The sequence below is a fragment of the Coregonus clupeaformis genome, unplaced genomic scaffold (assembly GCF_020615455.1).
Source record: "Coregonus clupeaformis isolate EN_2021a unplaced genomic scaffold, ASM2061545v1 scaf0035, whole genome shotgun sequence".
Taxonomy (NCBI): Eukaryota; Metazoa; Chordata; class Actinopteri; order Salmoniformes; family Salmonidae; genus Coregonus; species Coregonus clupeaformis.
Window position 1 is genome coordinate 33,070 of NW_025533490.1, and position 17,371 is coordinate 50,440.

General features: G+C 44.2%; 1 protein-coding gene across 9 annotated transcripts in view; it reads right to left on the reverse strand.

The window, feature by feature from the left end:
- LOC121566230 (septin-4) overlaps positions 1–17,371 on the reverse strand; it is a 63,540-nt gene that overhangs the window by 2,504 nt on the left and 43,665 nt on the right. The window contains exons 1-11 of one of the 9 annotated variants that reach the window (XM_041876394.2): positions 12,320–12,451; positions 10,737–10,868; positions 6,301–6,690; positions 5,700–5,883; positions 5,482–5,605; positions 4,883–5,017; positions 4,054–4,171; positions 3,672–3,773; positions 1,574–1,670; positions 1,143–1,305; positions 836–929 (exon numbers count right to left, since the gene is read on the reverse strand). In XM_041876394.2, coding sequence (XP_041732328.1) covers positions 836–929; positions 1,143–1,305; positions 1,574–1,670; positions 3,672–3,773; positions 4,054–4,171; positions 4,883–5,017; positions 5,482–5,605; positions 5,700–5,883; positions 6,301–6,690; positions 10,737–10,868 — 1,539 coding nt within the window. In that variant the 5' untranslated portion in view covers positions 12,320–12,451. Of the gene's footprint in view, positions 1–56; positions 930–1,142; positions 1,306–1,573; positions 1,671–3,671; positions 3,774–4,053; positions 4,172–4,882; positions 5,018–5,481; positions 5,606–5,699; positions 5,884–6,300; positions 6,691–10,736; positions 10,869–12,319; positions 12,452–16,847; positions 16,899–17,371 lie in introns of those variants that run through there. The other 8 variants (XM_041876389.1, XM_041876385.1, XM_041876380.1 and 5 more) reach the window with 8 other exon arrangements.

Sequence of the window (17,371 nt, forward strand, 5' to 3'; positions counted from 1 at the left end):
TCCCCCCAATCCCACACACATATCAAAATAGGATGAAATTATGGTGACAGTTTTGTGTTTCCAACATTTTAATAATGGGAAGGGTTACATACCAAAAATGAGGAAATAACAGAAAATAAGGTATTATGTTTTTAATGGCTCATGTCATTCAGGGGGGAATCTACCTTGAGATGCACAAGCTAAACTCAAGCTGCGCAGGTGGGTCTCAGGGTAGGCCTCGGGCATCAGATTCCAATCTCAGGTTAGGGCATTTTTGTTAAAGTATTGTTGACCTTAAAGAACCTTATCAGCTTTTAATCAGAAAATGTATATATAAATAATATAAATAAATAATTATATGAAATTGGCACCATGGTGCTTTCGGACAGGAACAAACTCAAACAGGGAGAAGAGAACCATACGAGGGCTTCTTTCCATCTACAACACTACTCTACCCAGGCAGCGCAACCTGGCATATTATATTCTACTGTCAGACCTGGGTTCAAATAGTATTTGAATATAAAACATTATTTGTACCCAGATCTAATCGTCATGTGCACCCCAGGGCTGGGTGCTGTTGTAGGGGTGCTGTTGTAGGGGCCAACTGTCAGCCCTAACCCCTGACCCTTCCTCAGACCAGACCACCATCACCCCACCTGACTGGGGTCTTCAGGGGCACCTGCATGTATGGATGGAATGTATATACTATTTGATTGACAGCCTGGAGGACTCAAGAGGCCTCAGGTTCAGGTCCTGGGTCTAGGCCCGGGTCAGAGTGGCGTTCTAGGGGTGGGTCTGAGTGCTCATTGTGACCGTGGCCGTGCTCTGGTTCGTGCTCTGAGTGTCGTCGTTGTACCTCTTCGTCTTTCTCTCGGATCAGCGTCTCTGTGTCTGTGGTACTTGGTATTACAGGGATGGGGAAGTCTGTGCCGCTCTCCCTGGTCAGTTTACTACAGGAGTAGATTGGGGAAAGACAATATGGTTAACAGTATGTGGGTGTATATGTTGTTAGAGTTTGTGACTATATGTTAGTGTGAATTGTACTTGAGCTACATTATGTTTGTATATGAGTAACAATACATGCAGCATTAAGACACCTGATCCAAGCTATAAACAACACAAGTGACAGTGTGTGAGTTCCTGGTCTGTGTGTGTGTCCGTACTTGCGGTTGCGTTCCTTCACCACCATGCGGGTCATGCTCTGGATGCAGTGAGCCCTGTAGTTCTCATAGTGGGTCTCCCGTGTCACATCCTTCAGATCCTGCATGTGTGTCCTCACTAACATGTTCCTCAGCTTCACAAAGTCACAGTGCGCTGAGTTCTCCACTGGCAAAAGTAACATAGTGTGTGTTATGTTAGGGCAGTGTTTCCCTAAACCTAACCCTTCATGTCCACACCCTGGTTCAACCCTAGCTTCATGTCCACACCCGGTTCACCCCCAACCCTAACCCACAACCCTAGCGTCATGTCCAAATCCCGGTTCAACCCTAACCCTCACCCACAACTCTAGCTTCATGTCCATATACCAGTTCAACCCTAACATATTAAGACCCCCACACACAAGAGCTACATAATAATGGTGTAACAGGGTTACCTTCCACGATGCCCCAAGGGTAGAGACGACCCCGGACCCTCTTCCCTTTGGCCTCCACCACCGTGTTGCTGCCGATCACTGCAAACGGTATACTGTCCTGGAGGAGGGAGACAAGAGAGGTGAATGTGAATAAAGTACAAAGAGGGGGTCTCTCTCTCTCTCTCTCTCTCTCTCTCTCTCTCTCTCTCTCTCTCTCTCTCTCTCTCTCTCTCTCTCTCTCTCTCTCTCTCTCTCTCTCTCTCTCTCTCTCTCTCTCTCTCTCTCTCTCTCTCTCTCTCTCTCTCTCTCTCTCTCTCTCTCTCTCTCTCTCTCTCTCTCTCTCTCTCTCTCTCTCTCTCTCTCTCTCTCTCTCTCTCTCTCTCTCTCTCTCTCTCTCTCTCTCTCTCTCTCTCTCTCTCTCTCTCTCTCTCTCTCTCTCTCTCTCTCTCTCTCTCTCTCTCTCTCTCTCTCTCTCTCTCTCTCTCTCTCTCTCTCTCTCTCTCTCTCTCTCTCTCTCTCTCTCTCTCTCTCTCTCTCTCTCTCGTTAACATTGCCAAAGCAAGTGAAGTAGATAGTAAACAAAAGTCAAATAAACAATAAATATTAACAGTAAACATTACACTCAGAAGTTTCAAAAGAATAAAGACATTTCAAATGTCATATTATGTATATATACAGTGTTGTAACAATGTGCAAATAGTTAAAGTACAAATGGGAAAATAAAGAAACATAAATATTGGTTGTATTTACAATGGTGTTTGTTCTTCACTGGTTGCCCTTTTCTTGTGGCAATAGGTCACAAATATTGCAGCTGTGATGGCACACTGTGGTTTTTCACCCAGTAGATAAGGGAGTTTATCAAAATTGGGTTTGTTTTCGAATTCTTTGTGGATCGCTGTAATCTGAGGGAAATATGTGTCTCTAATATGGTCATACATTTGGCAGGAGGTTAGGAAGTGCAGCTCAGTTTCCACCTCATTTTGTGGGCAGTGTACACGTAGCCTGTCTTCTCTTGAGAGCCAGGTCTGACTACGGCGGCCTTTCTCAATAGCAAGGCTATGTTCACTGACTCTGTACATAGTCAAAGCTTTCCTTAAGTTTGGGTCAGTCACAGTGGTCAGGTATTCTGCCACTGTGTACTCTCTGTTTAGGGCCAAATAACATTCTAGTTTGCTCAGTTTTTTTGTTTGTTCTTTCCAATGTGTCAAGTAATTCTCTTTTTGTTTTCTCATGATTTGGTTGGGTCTAATTGTGTTGTTGTTGTTGTTGTCCTGGGGCTGTGTGGGGTCTTTTTGTGTTTGTGAACAGAGCCCCAGGACCAGCTTACTTAGGGGACTCTTCTCCAAGTTCATCTCTCTGTAGGTGATGGCTTTGTTATGGAAGGTTTGGGAATCACTTCCTTTTAAGTGGTTATAGAATTTAACGGCTCTTTTCTGGATTTTGATAATTAGCGGGTATTGGCCTTATTCTGCTTTGCATGCATTATTTGGTGTTTTACGTTGTACACGGAGGATGTTTTTGCAGAATTCTGCATGCAGAGTCTCAATTTGGTGTTTGTCCCATTTTGTGAATTCTTGGTTGGTGAGCGGACCCCAGACCTCACAACCATAAAGGGCAATGGGTTCTATAACTGATTCAAGTATTTTTAGCCAGATCCTAATTGATATGTCAAATTTTATGTTCCTTTTGATGGCATAGAAGGCCCTTCTTGCCTTGTCTCTCAGATCGTTCACAGCTTTGTGGAAGTTACCTGTGGCGCTGATGTTTAGGCCGAGGTATGTATAGTTTTTTGTGTGCTCTAGGGCAACGGTGTCTAGATGGAATTTGTATTTGTGGTCCTGGCAACTGGACCTTTTTTGGAACACCATTATTTTTGTCTTACTGAGATTTACTGTCAGGGCCCAGGTCTGACAGAATCTGTGCAGAAGATCCTCTCTCTCTCTCTCGTCACAGACACGGCTCTATGAGGGGGAGAGACTGAGACACCATTTCATCTCTGATCTGGGTTTCCTATCCTAGCATTTCTGTATTGCAGACAGGTTGTTTATGATGACCAGTGTCCTTTATGTTGTCATACTTCCTCAACTGGTGACGTGAGGTTTGGATAAATGTGGTTCACCTTGAGCTCCTGATCCTGCTGTTTGAAGTCCTCATCCTCATCAGAGTCACAGTCTGGAAACTGGTAGATCTTAATCCCATATTGCTGGATCTCCTCTCGGATCTACAGGAAGATGGGAGGGCAGTAGGGACAGAGAGAAGAAGATGGAGGGAGGGACAGAGAAAAGATGAGAACATTAAACTACTGTTTGGAATCCTGTGATTGAGGATGGACAAAAAAACAAGGAGCAAAAAAAAAAAATCTATCAAAACGGTCACCTGGAAATAAAAATGTTTTAGAAATTTACTGAAATCAATGAACCCTGTCAATTTCTTATTTGTACAGAGCCATGGTCTTCATACAAGCAGACACAGATGGAAAAGCAAGTTAGAGAGTGGCTTGCCTTGAATTTCTTTTTCTTGACCTCGGTGGGTGTGAGTGTGTCTGCCTTGGCCAGGATTGGCACAATGTTGACCTTCTCATGAAGGGCCTTCATAAACTCCACATCCAGAGGCCTCAGACTGAGACAGATACAAGACAACAAGATATGATAGATATAATTTTACAGACTAAATGACCAGAGCAACTTACAATTAGGGACAACAACCAAAACACACATGTGGAAACATGGGCATAGACAACACTGCCAAAACCTGGATAAGGTTAAGAGATAAAGGGATAATTATGGTAATGAAAATTAAGGTAATCCTCATTAAACCATATTTTCAAGGATAGTAGTAGTAGTAGTAGTAGTAGTATCTAATAGTGGTCAGCAGAGGGAGTAATCTCCTTATTACAGGTTTGCAGCAGTGCTTCAACACTACTGATGGTGCTAAAGGTTTCTCCCTTCAATGAACACAGCGGTGTGAAACAGACCGTAAACTCAGACAAAAGTACCGCATCAGCATTTACCCCAACGATTGGAGAGAAAGTTTAGTACTGCAGCATCTGCCCCTCAAAATGGATAGAACATTTAGCACTGCACCAGATGCAGATTTCCCTGGAGGCAGCAGAGCAAGGGTGGTTCTAGATTCCAGGGAAACCCAATGCATTTAGAATGCATGGAACATGGTGCATAGTGGAAACCCTATCAGTGGTAGTGAAGGAAGGTAGAAGGGGAAAGGAAACTATTCTAAGAGTATTGAGACACAGCCAATATGTCTATCTCAATAGAAGAAAGGACTCAATTTAAAGAGTATTGAGACAGAGACGACATGTCGTAGCTGACGTACCCGTGTCCAAAGGGAGAGATGAAGTAGAGGCAGCAGTGGACTCTGTTATCCTGGATGTTCTTCCTGTTCAGTCCACTCTCGTCCCTGAAGTACTGCTCAAACTGCTGGTCGATGTAGTCCGCCACTGACTTCCAGCTAGGGCGGTGGGGAAAACACAGAGACACACCAGCACTGAGGCAATACTGCAGAGACAGCCACCCTACAACAACTAACCATACCAACCCTAACCCACTGACTTCCAGCTAGGGCGATGGGAGAGAGACAGAGACATCAGCATTGAGGCAATACTGCAGAGACAGCCACCCTACAACAACTAACCATACCAACCCTAACCCACTGACTTCCAGCTAGGGCGATGGGAGAGAGACAGAGACACACCAGCACTGAGGCAATACTGCAGAGACAGCCACCCTACAACAACTAACCATACCAACCCTAACCCACTGACTTCCAGCTAGGGCGATGGGAGAGAGACAGAGACATCAGCACTGAGGCAATGCAGACAGTCATTCTCCTACTGTATACTGAGCTATACTGCAACTGTACCTCAAACTGACATCAAAGAAGAGTTCTATGGAGGAAGGATGTTTGACATATACCATTCAGTGTTATTGACAGCGTCTCCAAAGCCAGGGGTGTCTACGATGGTGAGCTTCAGCTTGACACCCTTCTCCTCAATGTCCACTGTGTGTTTTGTGATCTCCACTGTCTGAGTGATCCGCTCTGGGGTTAAAACACACACATTTCCTTAGCAGCTGGCCAGTTATATCATTCATTAATTTATTCAGAAGATGAAACACCAAAATGGCTGCCTCACCCTCAGCGTTAAGTAGCTTCCTGTCCTTGTAGAGGTCTGTGAGGAAGAGGCTATTGACCAGGGTGGACTTGCCCAGACCAGACTCCCCTGCTACCATCAGGGTGAAGTCAAAGCCCTTCTTGACAGACTTACGGTGCACCTGGTTTGGCAGTGTGGCAAAGCCCACGTATTCCTTGTCTTGGTCCTAAGAAAGCAGGAGAAACACAGACGCCATTTTAAACAAACTGTTAAATTCTGCTGGCGGCATATTTGCGAGTTACAGTAATCTTTCCAAATAAAAAGGTAATACCTATCACACATAAATACATGTCTTTCAAACTTAAAGGCATTTCACCAGATGTAGGGTGTTGAATGAAGCCATTGTCAACACACAACTATCTTTGACCAACATCAATTTCAAAGCGAAAGCCACAAACTGAGTCATCGGTCAGACACAATCAAAGTTCCCAAGTAAACATCACTGGAAATGGCCTGAACCTGCTGCTAGTGCTCCTCTGAGGCTAAAGCACAGACACTTTGGACTGGAGAGGTGAAAACCCAACCCACGTTGCCCATAGTGCTGCCTCTGGTCTCCCCAAGGTCCCCCTGGCCTGAAGTTTACCTCTGGAAAGTCGTAGGGGTCAAATCGGCCCCAGGGGCTCTTGGGTCTGGTGGGACTGAGGGGAGACTGCATGTCATAGTGATCCACCATCCCACCTCCACCCAGCTGCAGCCTCCCTACACCCTGGTTGTCTGACTGGGCCCTGCCACCCGCCGTGGGGGGGCGCAAAAAGGGTGGGGTCCCAGGGGTGGGCGTTCCGGGGGTGTTGGGGGGGCTGTCGCCACCCTCCGCCTCCCTGTCCACCGGGTGGGGGTGCTCATGGTCAAAGCTGTGCTCATAGCCGGGTGGAGGTGGGTGGGGCTGTGGATGGCCCCCATTGTGGTGGGGGTCTTGTTGCATGATGTTCTCCAACTCAGAGTCTTCAGAGTCATCCTTGGAATGGCTTGAGTGCTAAGGGGGAGGGGGCCAGGGAACGGTACGGGTGCGTGTTTTCCAGGTGGGTGGGAGAGGTGATGCAGAGAAGAGTGGACGGAGGGGAGTAAAGGTTGGAGCAGGAGGGAGAATAATATAGATCGGAAGGAAAACGAGGAGCGAAGGTAACAGGGGCAACATAAGGATCAACAGGAAAGAAAGAAGAAAGTGCAGAGTGGTTAGAATCACTGAATGTTTTGATGGAGAGAAACAACCTAAGAAATCATTAGTATAAGTGCAAGGTAGGCCTAGTTCTCTAGGGGTTAGAAAAGATTTACACTAAGAGACAGCGAGGAAATAAAATATTGACTGACATTCACTAGAGACCACCAGAGAAGCTACAAGATTAACAACATAAGAGGATAAATACAGTGAGGGAAAAAAGTATTTGATCCCCTGCTGATTTTGTACGTTTTCCCACTGATAAAGAAATGATCAGTCTATAATTTTAATGGAAGGTTTATTTGAACAGTGAGAGACAGAATAACAACAAAAAAATCCAGAAAAACGCATGTCAAAAATGTTATAAATTGCATTTTAATGAGGGAAATAAGTATTTGACCCCCTCTCAATCAGAAAGATTTCTGGCTCCCAGGTGTCTTTTATACAGGTAACAAACTGAGATTAGGAGCACGCTCCTAATCTCAGCTTGTTACCTGTATAAAAGACACCTGTCCACAGAAGCAATCAATCAATCAGATTCCAAACTCTCCACCATGGCCAAGACCAAAGAGCTCTCCAAGGATGTCAGGGACAAGATTGTAGACCTACACAAGGCTGGAATGGCCTACAAGACCATCGCCAAGCAGCTTGGTGAGAAGGTGACAACAGTTGGTGCGATTATTCGCAAATGGAAGAAACACAAAAGAACTGTCAATCTCCCTCGGCCTGGGGCTCCATGCAAGATCTCACCTCGTGGAGTTGCAATGATCATGACAACGGTGAGGAATCAGCCTAGAACTACACGGGAGGATCTTGTCAATGATCTCAAGGCAGCTGGGACCATAGTCACCAAGAAAACAATTGGTAACACACTACGTCGTGAAGGACTGAAATTCTGCAGCGTCCGCAATGTCCCCCTGCTCAAGAAAGCACATATACAAGCCCGTCTGAAGTTTACCAATGAACATCTGAATGATTCAGAGGAGAACTGGGTGAAAGTGTTGTGTTCAGATGAGACCAAAATGGAGCTCTTTGCCATCAACTCAACTCGCCGTGTTTGGAGGAGGAGGAATGCTGCCTATGACCCCAAGAACACCATCCCCACCGTCAAACATGGAGTTGGAAACATTATGCTTTGGGGGTGTTTTTCAACTTCACCGCATCAAAGGGACGATGGACGGGGCCATGTACCATCAAATCTTGGGTGAGAACCTCCTTCCCTCAGCCAGGACATTGAAAATGGGTCGTGGATGGGTATTCCTGCATGACAATGACCCAAAACACACGGCCAAGGCAACAAAGGAGTGGCTCAAGAAGAAGCACATTAAGGTCTTGGAGTGGCCTAGCCAGTCTCCAGACCTTAATCTCATAGAAAATCTGTGGAGGGAGCTGAAGGTTTGAGTTGCCAAAAGTCAGCCTCGAAACCTTAATGACTTGGAGAAGATCTGCAAAGAGGAGTGGAACAAAATCCCTCCTGAGATGTGTGCAAACCTGGTGGCCAACTACAAGAAACATCTGACCTCTGTGATTGCCAACAATGTTTTTGCCACCAAGTACTAAGTCATGTTTTGCAGAGGGGTCAAATACTTATTTCCCTCATTAAAATGCAAATCAATTTATAACATTTTTGACATGCGTTTTTCTGGATTTTTTTGTTGTTATTCTGTCTCTCACTGTTGAGATAAACCTACCATAAAAATTATAGACTGATCATGTCTTTGTCAGTGGGCAAATGTACAAAATCAGCAGGGGATCAAATACTTTTTTCCCTTCACTGTATTTGTGCTGATGGGAGGAATGCCGACATCAAATGCCGGGGAAGAAGAGATCCGTGATGGCCGTCAAACTGATAACAAGCACAACCTCCGATTCTGACGCGAGAGAACACACTCACTCTGTCCAATACAATATAGAGCGCCAAAAATATAACCTATATGTCAAAGGGCCCTTCGCTAGAGTAGATAACTCATATCATAATTGTAGTATTAGTATTTTATTAGGATCCCCATTAGCTGTTGCTGAAGCAGCATCTACTCTTCCTGGGGCCCACACAAAACATGACATAATACAGAACATTAATAGACAAGAACAGCTCAATGACAGAACTACATAATTGACCTTCCTGAACTTCTAGGAAATGGGAGGATATATCTTGTTTAAAGTGTAGTGCCATAGCAGCTGGCTGAAAAGATTCTCCCTGCTCAGCAGATTCAGCCTTGGTATGTAGACTCTGGAGTCTGGGTGGCACCCTATTCCCTATGGACTCTGGTCAAAAGTAGTGCACTATATAGGGAATAGTGTGCCATTTGGGACGCAAGCTGGGACATCACAATTCAATAGAAGGTACAGTACTGTAGCCACGTGGATGATAGAGTGGAGGAAACCGTTTAATAGGTTAGGACAGGAGGCACTGCCAGACTGCACAGATAATAGAAACGTCATGACACCACATCTGGGTCGCGTTTGTGTGCACTTCTTTCTCCACAACCAAATATGGTTTCAGCTGATAGAGTAGAGCTAAAGCAAATTAACCTCTAAATGATTAATGAACCCTCTTGATTACTAGATGACTACTCACATTAACTGCTGTGGTATATGGTGTCTCACGAACACACACTTTATTACATCAACAAGGACTCAACCTTGGACATCTAATGGGTGTGTCACTCTCAACACATATTGGTAGACAGAGGAAACCTGATAAAAACCTGTTGGTGTTAAACATGTCACCTCAAAATGTCATTTACACAGACTGATCAATTTGTGGCCCCAAGGTGGTGATTAGTAACAGCACTCTCATTTTCAAATCTACCTAAACCTGTCAATCATAACTACATTTTTTCCTTCCCAAACCACAAGAGTAAACCATCTACCTTAACTGATGACAATACCTACAATTCATGAGACCAACAAAGGCAGAGCCCCTGTCTGTAGCTGAACTTGTAAAGAGATATCCCTCCCTGGAGTTCCCAGACTAGAGACTGGTGCTTATGTCGTAAAGACTGTTGCTCATATTACCACAGCTCTCCTCGCCATGCCCCAGTCTGTGTAAAGAATCACCAGCCTGCTCCACTATAAATAATACAGTGGTTTTGAAATGGCTAGGAGGCTGTTTTAGCTCTAAAGGAACAATAGTAATGAGTGTAAACTGGAGTTGGATAACGGAGTTATCGTACCATATCTCTGCTCAATAGTGATCTTAAGTTTTGAAAGCGGACATAGAGTCATGATGATACAATGCTGTTCTTCTAGGTTTTAGCTCTGTGAACAGACACACAAAACGCCTATTGGGCCTCCTTTCTTTGGATCAGTAGTAAAGAACTCTGAACTTTTTTGCACAAATAACTGGTTCAAACAGGAACTAGTAAACTGAAAAGTAAACTAGTGAACTACAAAGGGGTTCTAAACACGCGGACAATTAACTTAAAAATGTTCAAGTACATGGTTGCCAGTCCTTGGTATGTATGAATCTTAGATTGTCCTTCCACATGGTTCTCAGGATAATAACAGGAGATTATCCCTGCATGCCGACAGAGGGCTGATTGTGGTTCCACTGTACATATGGAGCGCAGCATTATGAAACATCCTGCCACAACAATATCACTATGTTGTGTGTGACACTTAAGAGGGGATAGGGCTTAGGAGGGGGGATATGAGGATTTCCTGGGGGGGGGGGGGGGAATATGTCAAATACTTCAAGGTATTTGAGGTGCACTTGATTTAGCTTGGAATTTTTAACTTTTTGGACTATTCCATTTGTTTAATTCATTGTGCCAGTCCAACTAAATCAAGCACAGCAGCTCAAATATTTGGAAAGTACTTGGCATATTTCTTTGACCCATATCTGGTCTGGTCACTGGTACCTGTTCGGCCTCATGGTGGTGGTCCCTGGTGTGGTCAGGGGATGGCGGGGCGGAGTCCTGGTCATCTGATGATGAGTGAGCCTCATGGTCACTGTCCTCCATTGCTACTGGGGCTACAGTGCACTCTGCCATCTCCAACCAGGAGGGAACATGCATTTGGAGTGCAGAGGGGCGGGGCAGGGAACAGGGAAGTAAGGTTTGGAAGAACCAATCAGAACGAGGCATGGGGAATGGTGATGGAGGGAGTGGAAGGGTAGGTTGACGTGACAACAGGATAGCGTTGTGTGATGGCGTTTTGTGTAGAACGGACCAGTACAAAAGGGTTGAAAGAAAAACAAAACACAAATAAAAAAAATCATAAAATGTTTAAATAAACTTGAATTAAAAGAACAACGAGTGAGTAGTGAGACACAGACGTCTGGATCCAGCCGTAGGAAATTACATGGCTGTTGGATGCCAGAGTAAGCAACATGGCTGTCCACTGGAGTAGCCCACAGGGTGATTGAATTGTATTCAGAGTGGTGTGTGGAAAGAATTGTTTCAGCAATGTCCAGAAATAATGTTGGTATGGGCAGGGATCTATTCCGTCTGGCCATTCCACTCCAGCAGCACTCACAGCCTAATGTTGTTTATTTGTCCAGCTGCACTTAGTTTAACTGATTCTGATATCTTCTCATTCAGGGGGTCTAACAATGCACTGTTACTGAAGCAGATTAAATTAACTGATCCGGCTGCAGTTGCATCAGGTAGAGTGGAAATGTCTTTACTGAAAATAAAAATAAAAATACATATACATACTCAGAGTTCAGAGCAAGGTTCTTCTAAGAGTTTATATCAGTGTTCTCCCAACAAGGTTTTCCAAGTCACCCAACAAGGTTTTCCAAGTCATCCCAACAAGGTTTTCCAAGTCATCCCAACAAGGTTTTCCAAGTCATCCCAACAAGGTTTTTCATGTCATCCTCACAGTTTTAATTACACAGGGATTGGGATTAGGAGCTCAGGGGCAGAGAGGACAGAGAGGAAAGGAAATGAATAGTCTCTCAGATTAGAGGACCATTGACCTGTTTTCTTCTGGTCTGCTTTGCTCTGACCAAACCACACGATGGATCAATGTCCAATCTACTGCCCAACATGGACGACCCACCGTGTGACCCAGTTAACAGCGTCCCTGGTCAATAACAACCAACACTATCAACTCTGGAGCAGAGATGTGTGTGGAATGGTTCTCAGATCAAACATTTCTAAATCCTTTACTTGGCACAGTGAGAATAATTGTCAGATTCTGAACACTTCTCTGCTCTACCATTTAAAAACTTGAAGGACAAGTCTGCCCCTCACTTGAACTGCAGAGAATCCACCACTTGGAAGTGAGTAGATTGATGACATATATCTAAAGAGAATGCAGTCTTTGTAATCAATGATAAAACAATTCAACAACAATCCAAACTTACAAAAAAGTTTAGTTTATAAGAAATTAACTAATCCTGGGTGTACTCCAACTAGACTCGATTTTTACGATGTCCTTAACTAAAAAGACCTCACCAAACTCAATTTAAAAAATCCTCTTCAGGACAATAACTCACCTGTTCTCCTGCAGTACCTCACCTGTGGTACCCTGTATGAGATGTAACAGCCTTGCTCACTTGCCTCCTCTAAACCAGCTCTTCATGCCCTTACCGGGAGCCGGTCTGGAGTGGCCAGCATCCCCTGCCTATATACCCCTCTGAATCAGGACACTGTGTCCTTCAGCCCCATCGAGCTGCCTGGCTGCCCCACCGCCCTGGGGCTCCTAGTCCTATCAGCCACATAGACATGAAATCCATCCACGGTTCACAGGATCAGGCTGTCCAAACCACACCATGCCAATAACACCAACTCATTCTAAATTTTAAGGCCACTCATCTCTGGTTACGCTGCCTGAAAAGCCCAGGTGTATCAGTTGGGCTGTCAGGCACTGGAGTGTGTGATTATCTTTACTATTAAAGTCTTAGGAGACCGCAGCCACAGCGGAAATGGATTTAAGGGATGACGATCAAGGAATTTCACTGTAGATGGATGGAACTCTCCTCTCTTTACCCGCCTGCCTGCCTGCCTGGCTGCCTGCCTGCCTGCCTGCCTGGCTTCCAAAAAACACTGCTGTCTCATGAAGTCTTTATTCGACAGTTTGACATAAAGTGAGAAGAAAAGAGATGGCATATCAAGGGAGGGAGAGAAAACAGATAGAAACCAAGAGTGAGAGGAGAGAGAGAAAAAGAGAGCGATAAAAGAGGAAGAATCTCAGATGAACAATAGTGGCAGCAGAACAATAGTGGTAGTGACGGTCAGGCAGCAGAGTTGGACTGATGACATCACCCAGTCAGCCTGCCTGGGCAGCACGTCCATCATGGCTACTTGGCATGCCTGGCAAAGAGCACTCTGGAGTGGGTTAACCTTGGGATTACTGCCCCCCTCCACCCTCTTGCATTGCTGCAGGATATGAGGATGGAGGGAGGAGATAGGGCAAACAGGATCGTTTATTCTCCGCTCTGTTAATGTACAGCTCAATCTAGAGAGGTTGGGTAGCATCAGTCACCCACACATGCTTTCCTTCTGAGCCTTCATCTCCCTTCTACCGATTCTCTTCCCTGTCCCAAGTGTGTACTTGTTCACTTGCCTTCATGGGAGACACACATACACTAATGACTTTACAGAGTTATGCATTGAACTGCTGAAACCCCCAAACCCAAATACTAGGCCTATTACTCAACTGTGTTTAGAATAATTCCATCCATTAATCTGACTGATTCTCTCTTACTGTATGTAGTCTACTCTCCCTTTCTTTTTTTTAAGGAATTGAGGTTATTTTATTATGTTGAACCCATGATAAGCACACCAACGTGATCTAAAGGAAAGTCCCATGGGATAACCTCAATTCCTTAGACTACAAAGGGAGAGTCGACTACAGTGCTTTGTTGGGAAAATACGTTGGACATTTATGAGACTTTCCTTTAGAGCACTTTGGTGTGCTTATCATGGGTTCAACATAATAAGATTACTCTCCCTTTCTTTTTTTAAGGAATTGAGGTTGACTACATACAGTAAGAGAGAAATCAGTCAAACTGAATTAATCACAACTCATAAGAATAGACAAAGAGACTGTCATAATGAAAATGAGTCACGTTGACAAAAATGTGTCTTGGTAAATTAAGTCAACATAACTCTACAATTTACATCTTCATTTAACTTTTTATTCCATTGCATTCCTTTTGATTTAGTCACACTATTCCTTTGAGAAAATTCCGAAGGAGAAATCTAAAGCATACAGTCAGAAACATACTAGGCTATATATCTGAATGGTCTCTTGACATAGAACTGAAACACACCAGTCAGCCAACAGGGCTGCAGCTGAGCAGCTGAGCGCAACATAGTTCAAGAGGCTGATGCACCAATGAGCTTACGAAACACACTATCGACTAGCTATAAAAACACCCGGCCTATGGCTGAGCTGAGCCAGACCAACACAGAAACCACATGACACGGAAACCACACGACACCGACACAACGGTAAACTAATACAGTGACACCTCCAGTAAAATTAACCTGGTGGTCTCATATGCTATTCTGAGGAGGTCTGATTACCTGTCACTGCAATGCAGACAGCATTATCAATGCTCTTTATTCACCTGAGGCATGCAACTCAAACTACCTAGTCATATATAGTGCATTCAGTGCATACCAACCAGATGAAACCAGAAAGTTTCTGGTTCAAGTCCAAGGTGGCATACTGTTGCGGTGGTTAGCCCCTTGAGCAATAACTAAGGCAAAATACTTCTACAGATCTTGTGGAAAATTCAAAAGCTGCAGTCAGAAACTGAAAACATGTAGTATGTCAGCTGTTTATGATTTGTATGAATGTTTGTGATCTTGTGATCTTATCTTAAAAGTATAATTCCACAGATTTTACAGAGCCGTCAGTTCAACACAACAAAAGCTTTCTCTGCTCTGAAGAAAATGTAATGGGTAAAAATTGCTACAGTACAGAATCACAGACTTCTCAGCAAGGCAATGTCATGTCACAATAATTACACGTGACAACTGTGGTGATCTCAAACTCTTCTATCTGTATAGTTCAGATCACTATGAGTAACAACATGCCATAGTGAAGCCACGATATAACAATTTCACTCTGGTCTGTGGCGGTGCACATAATGCATTTTACTCTGCACCCACTTTTGTGGAAGGTATTCAATAGTCTTCAAATCTTCAAATTAACTCACTGTCTATCTGCCCTCAAAGGCCCCATTGTCAACATACCAACTAAGTCCAAAAAAGGGGAAGAATTTATGGGAACCAACTTTTTTTTCCTGACTGATGGACTAAAAGGTTGATGGTTGGTTAAACTATATAATACGGTCTCAGAGAAACAATTAAAGGACATGAAACCAAATTCAACATAAACAGTAGTTGTGGTTGGCAACAATACCTGCTTTGTTACTGTTGGAGCGAGGTAGAGTGTTTAACTGCCACTGTGCTGAGAGATGATAAGTAGTAGCATGTAATGTTGCACTCAGGGGACCAGGCAGCTAAGTGCTTTCCATAGGACATGGGGTGTGAGTGTGTGTGTGTGTGTGTGTGTGTGTGTAGCAGGTTGACGTTTATTGTCACAAGTCTTTTCCTGGTGGCAGGTGGTGATGCAGTGAGCATGTGTGCTTTTCTCTGCTCTGCTCTGTGTGAATGCGGTGGTTGTTTAGATCAGTACAGCAGGGCTCTGTGTGTCTGAGTGAGGCTGGGCTATTAAAGAGACAGAATGGATAGAGACAGAATGGAGAGAGAGTCAGCGAGAGAGAGAGACATGCAGGCAGGCAGAGAGATAGATAGATGGGGGGAGAGAGAGAGAGAGTGAGAGAGAGAGACATGCAGGCAGGCAGAGAGATAGATAGATGGGGGAGAGAGAGAGAGAGAGAGAGAGAGAGAGAGAGAGAGAGGAGAGCTGCCAATACACACACACACACACACACACACAGCTCTGCCAGAACAGCCAAAGGGAAATCAGGTGCTCATCTTAGTTGTCATACATACAGAGGGGGTCATGGAGTGTATGAAGTATTGTAATCAGTAACATAACTTTCGGATTACCCAAACTCAGTAACGTAATCTGATTACTTTCCCCTTAAGAGGCATTAGAAGAAGACAAAAAGGATCCATCAGAAGCATTTGGTGTGTCATCATAGTGGTCTCTGAGACTTGAGCCTTTTTTAATGCCGAATTGAATGTTGAGAAAACAGAAATGTGTCAATGTATTTTTTCACAAACAACCTTTCTGAATTTAAAAGTAATTCAAGAAGTAATCTAGTTTTTCAAAAGTATCTGTAATCTGATTACAACATTTCTGCTGGTAATGTTTAAAAAAGAAAATTATAATCAGATTACACGTAATCAGTTACTCCCCAACCTTGGAAATACCCATATTGATTACAGTACATCTACAGTAGACTGGTGCTCTAAGACTTGAGCAAAATGCCATTAAACTGACACTATCAGACAGGCAGAGAGCCCCAGTGCCCCAGTCAATAACATCTGAACTGCAGCAGCTGCAGGAAGGCTAACTCTCCAAAGCCAATACACACTCACAGTGCATTCAGCTGTTGTTACATCTAATCAATATAGACATCTTAACATCCTTTTGGAAGACTGATGCTGCCCCTCTTACAGGCAACCAGCACCCAGCTGCAGTGGTGCCAGAACCAATAACACATGGCAACAACAACCAACATGTGTTTAGAGTCATGGTAAGCCATGCATATCATAACAAGCACTTCACAGTATAAAGCTGAGTTGAGAAGAAGAATGTCAAGCCTACTGCAGAATGATGCTGACACAGAGAACACACACAGACTGATATTTCTACCAAACTGACTGAATGCACCTTGTAGTGTTGTGTTGCAGACTGTGTGATATAGTGGTAAACCTCAAACATATGCTCAGGGGAGAAGATGGCAATGCTGACAAAGACAAATAGTTTCATTACCATCCTCTAGCAGAGAGTGATGGAGTAGACACTACAGACCATTACCTCTCTCACACACACACTTATTTATGCAGAGTGCAACAGACAAGCACAACAACACATACCTCGGAGTCGCTGTTTGTTTCAGAGTTTGCTGCCATTTTCTCCTTTGGGACCCTAACGACATGCAAATGAAAGCCCCCAATAAGAAGAGAGAACCCAAATAAAAAGAGAGATCAGAGGAGACTAGTAAACAGGCCTTGAAAAGCTACTCAGTCCCACTGTCACTTCCCCTCTCGCAGAAAACACCTCATTAGATAAAAACACACCCATTTTTCCTACCCTCATCCAATCAATTTATATCAAATCTGCATAACCAGACCCCTTGCTACAGACTTCAGGGCTCTGTTTTGCATAGACATGCCCCTTGGCTCATTGCCAACCACTCTGTGTGGTGCATATTTGAATAATCGCACCCCTTTCTCAGTTCTGACCACTGTGTGCAGCCCATGCAGATTAGATGCAGATGTAGCAGTGGCGCTGTCCTGTCCCTCCTTCCTTCAGGAGAGATGCTGCACTGTTGGAAGCTTTACAACATCTGCCCTGTCGCCTTTTAAACAAGCCCCTGCTGTCCTCATTCTGCAAAGCC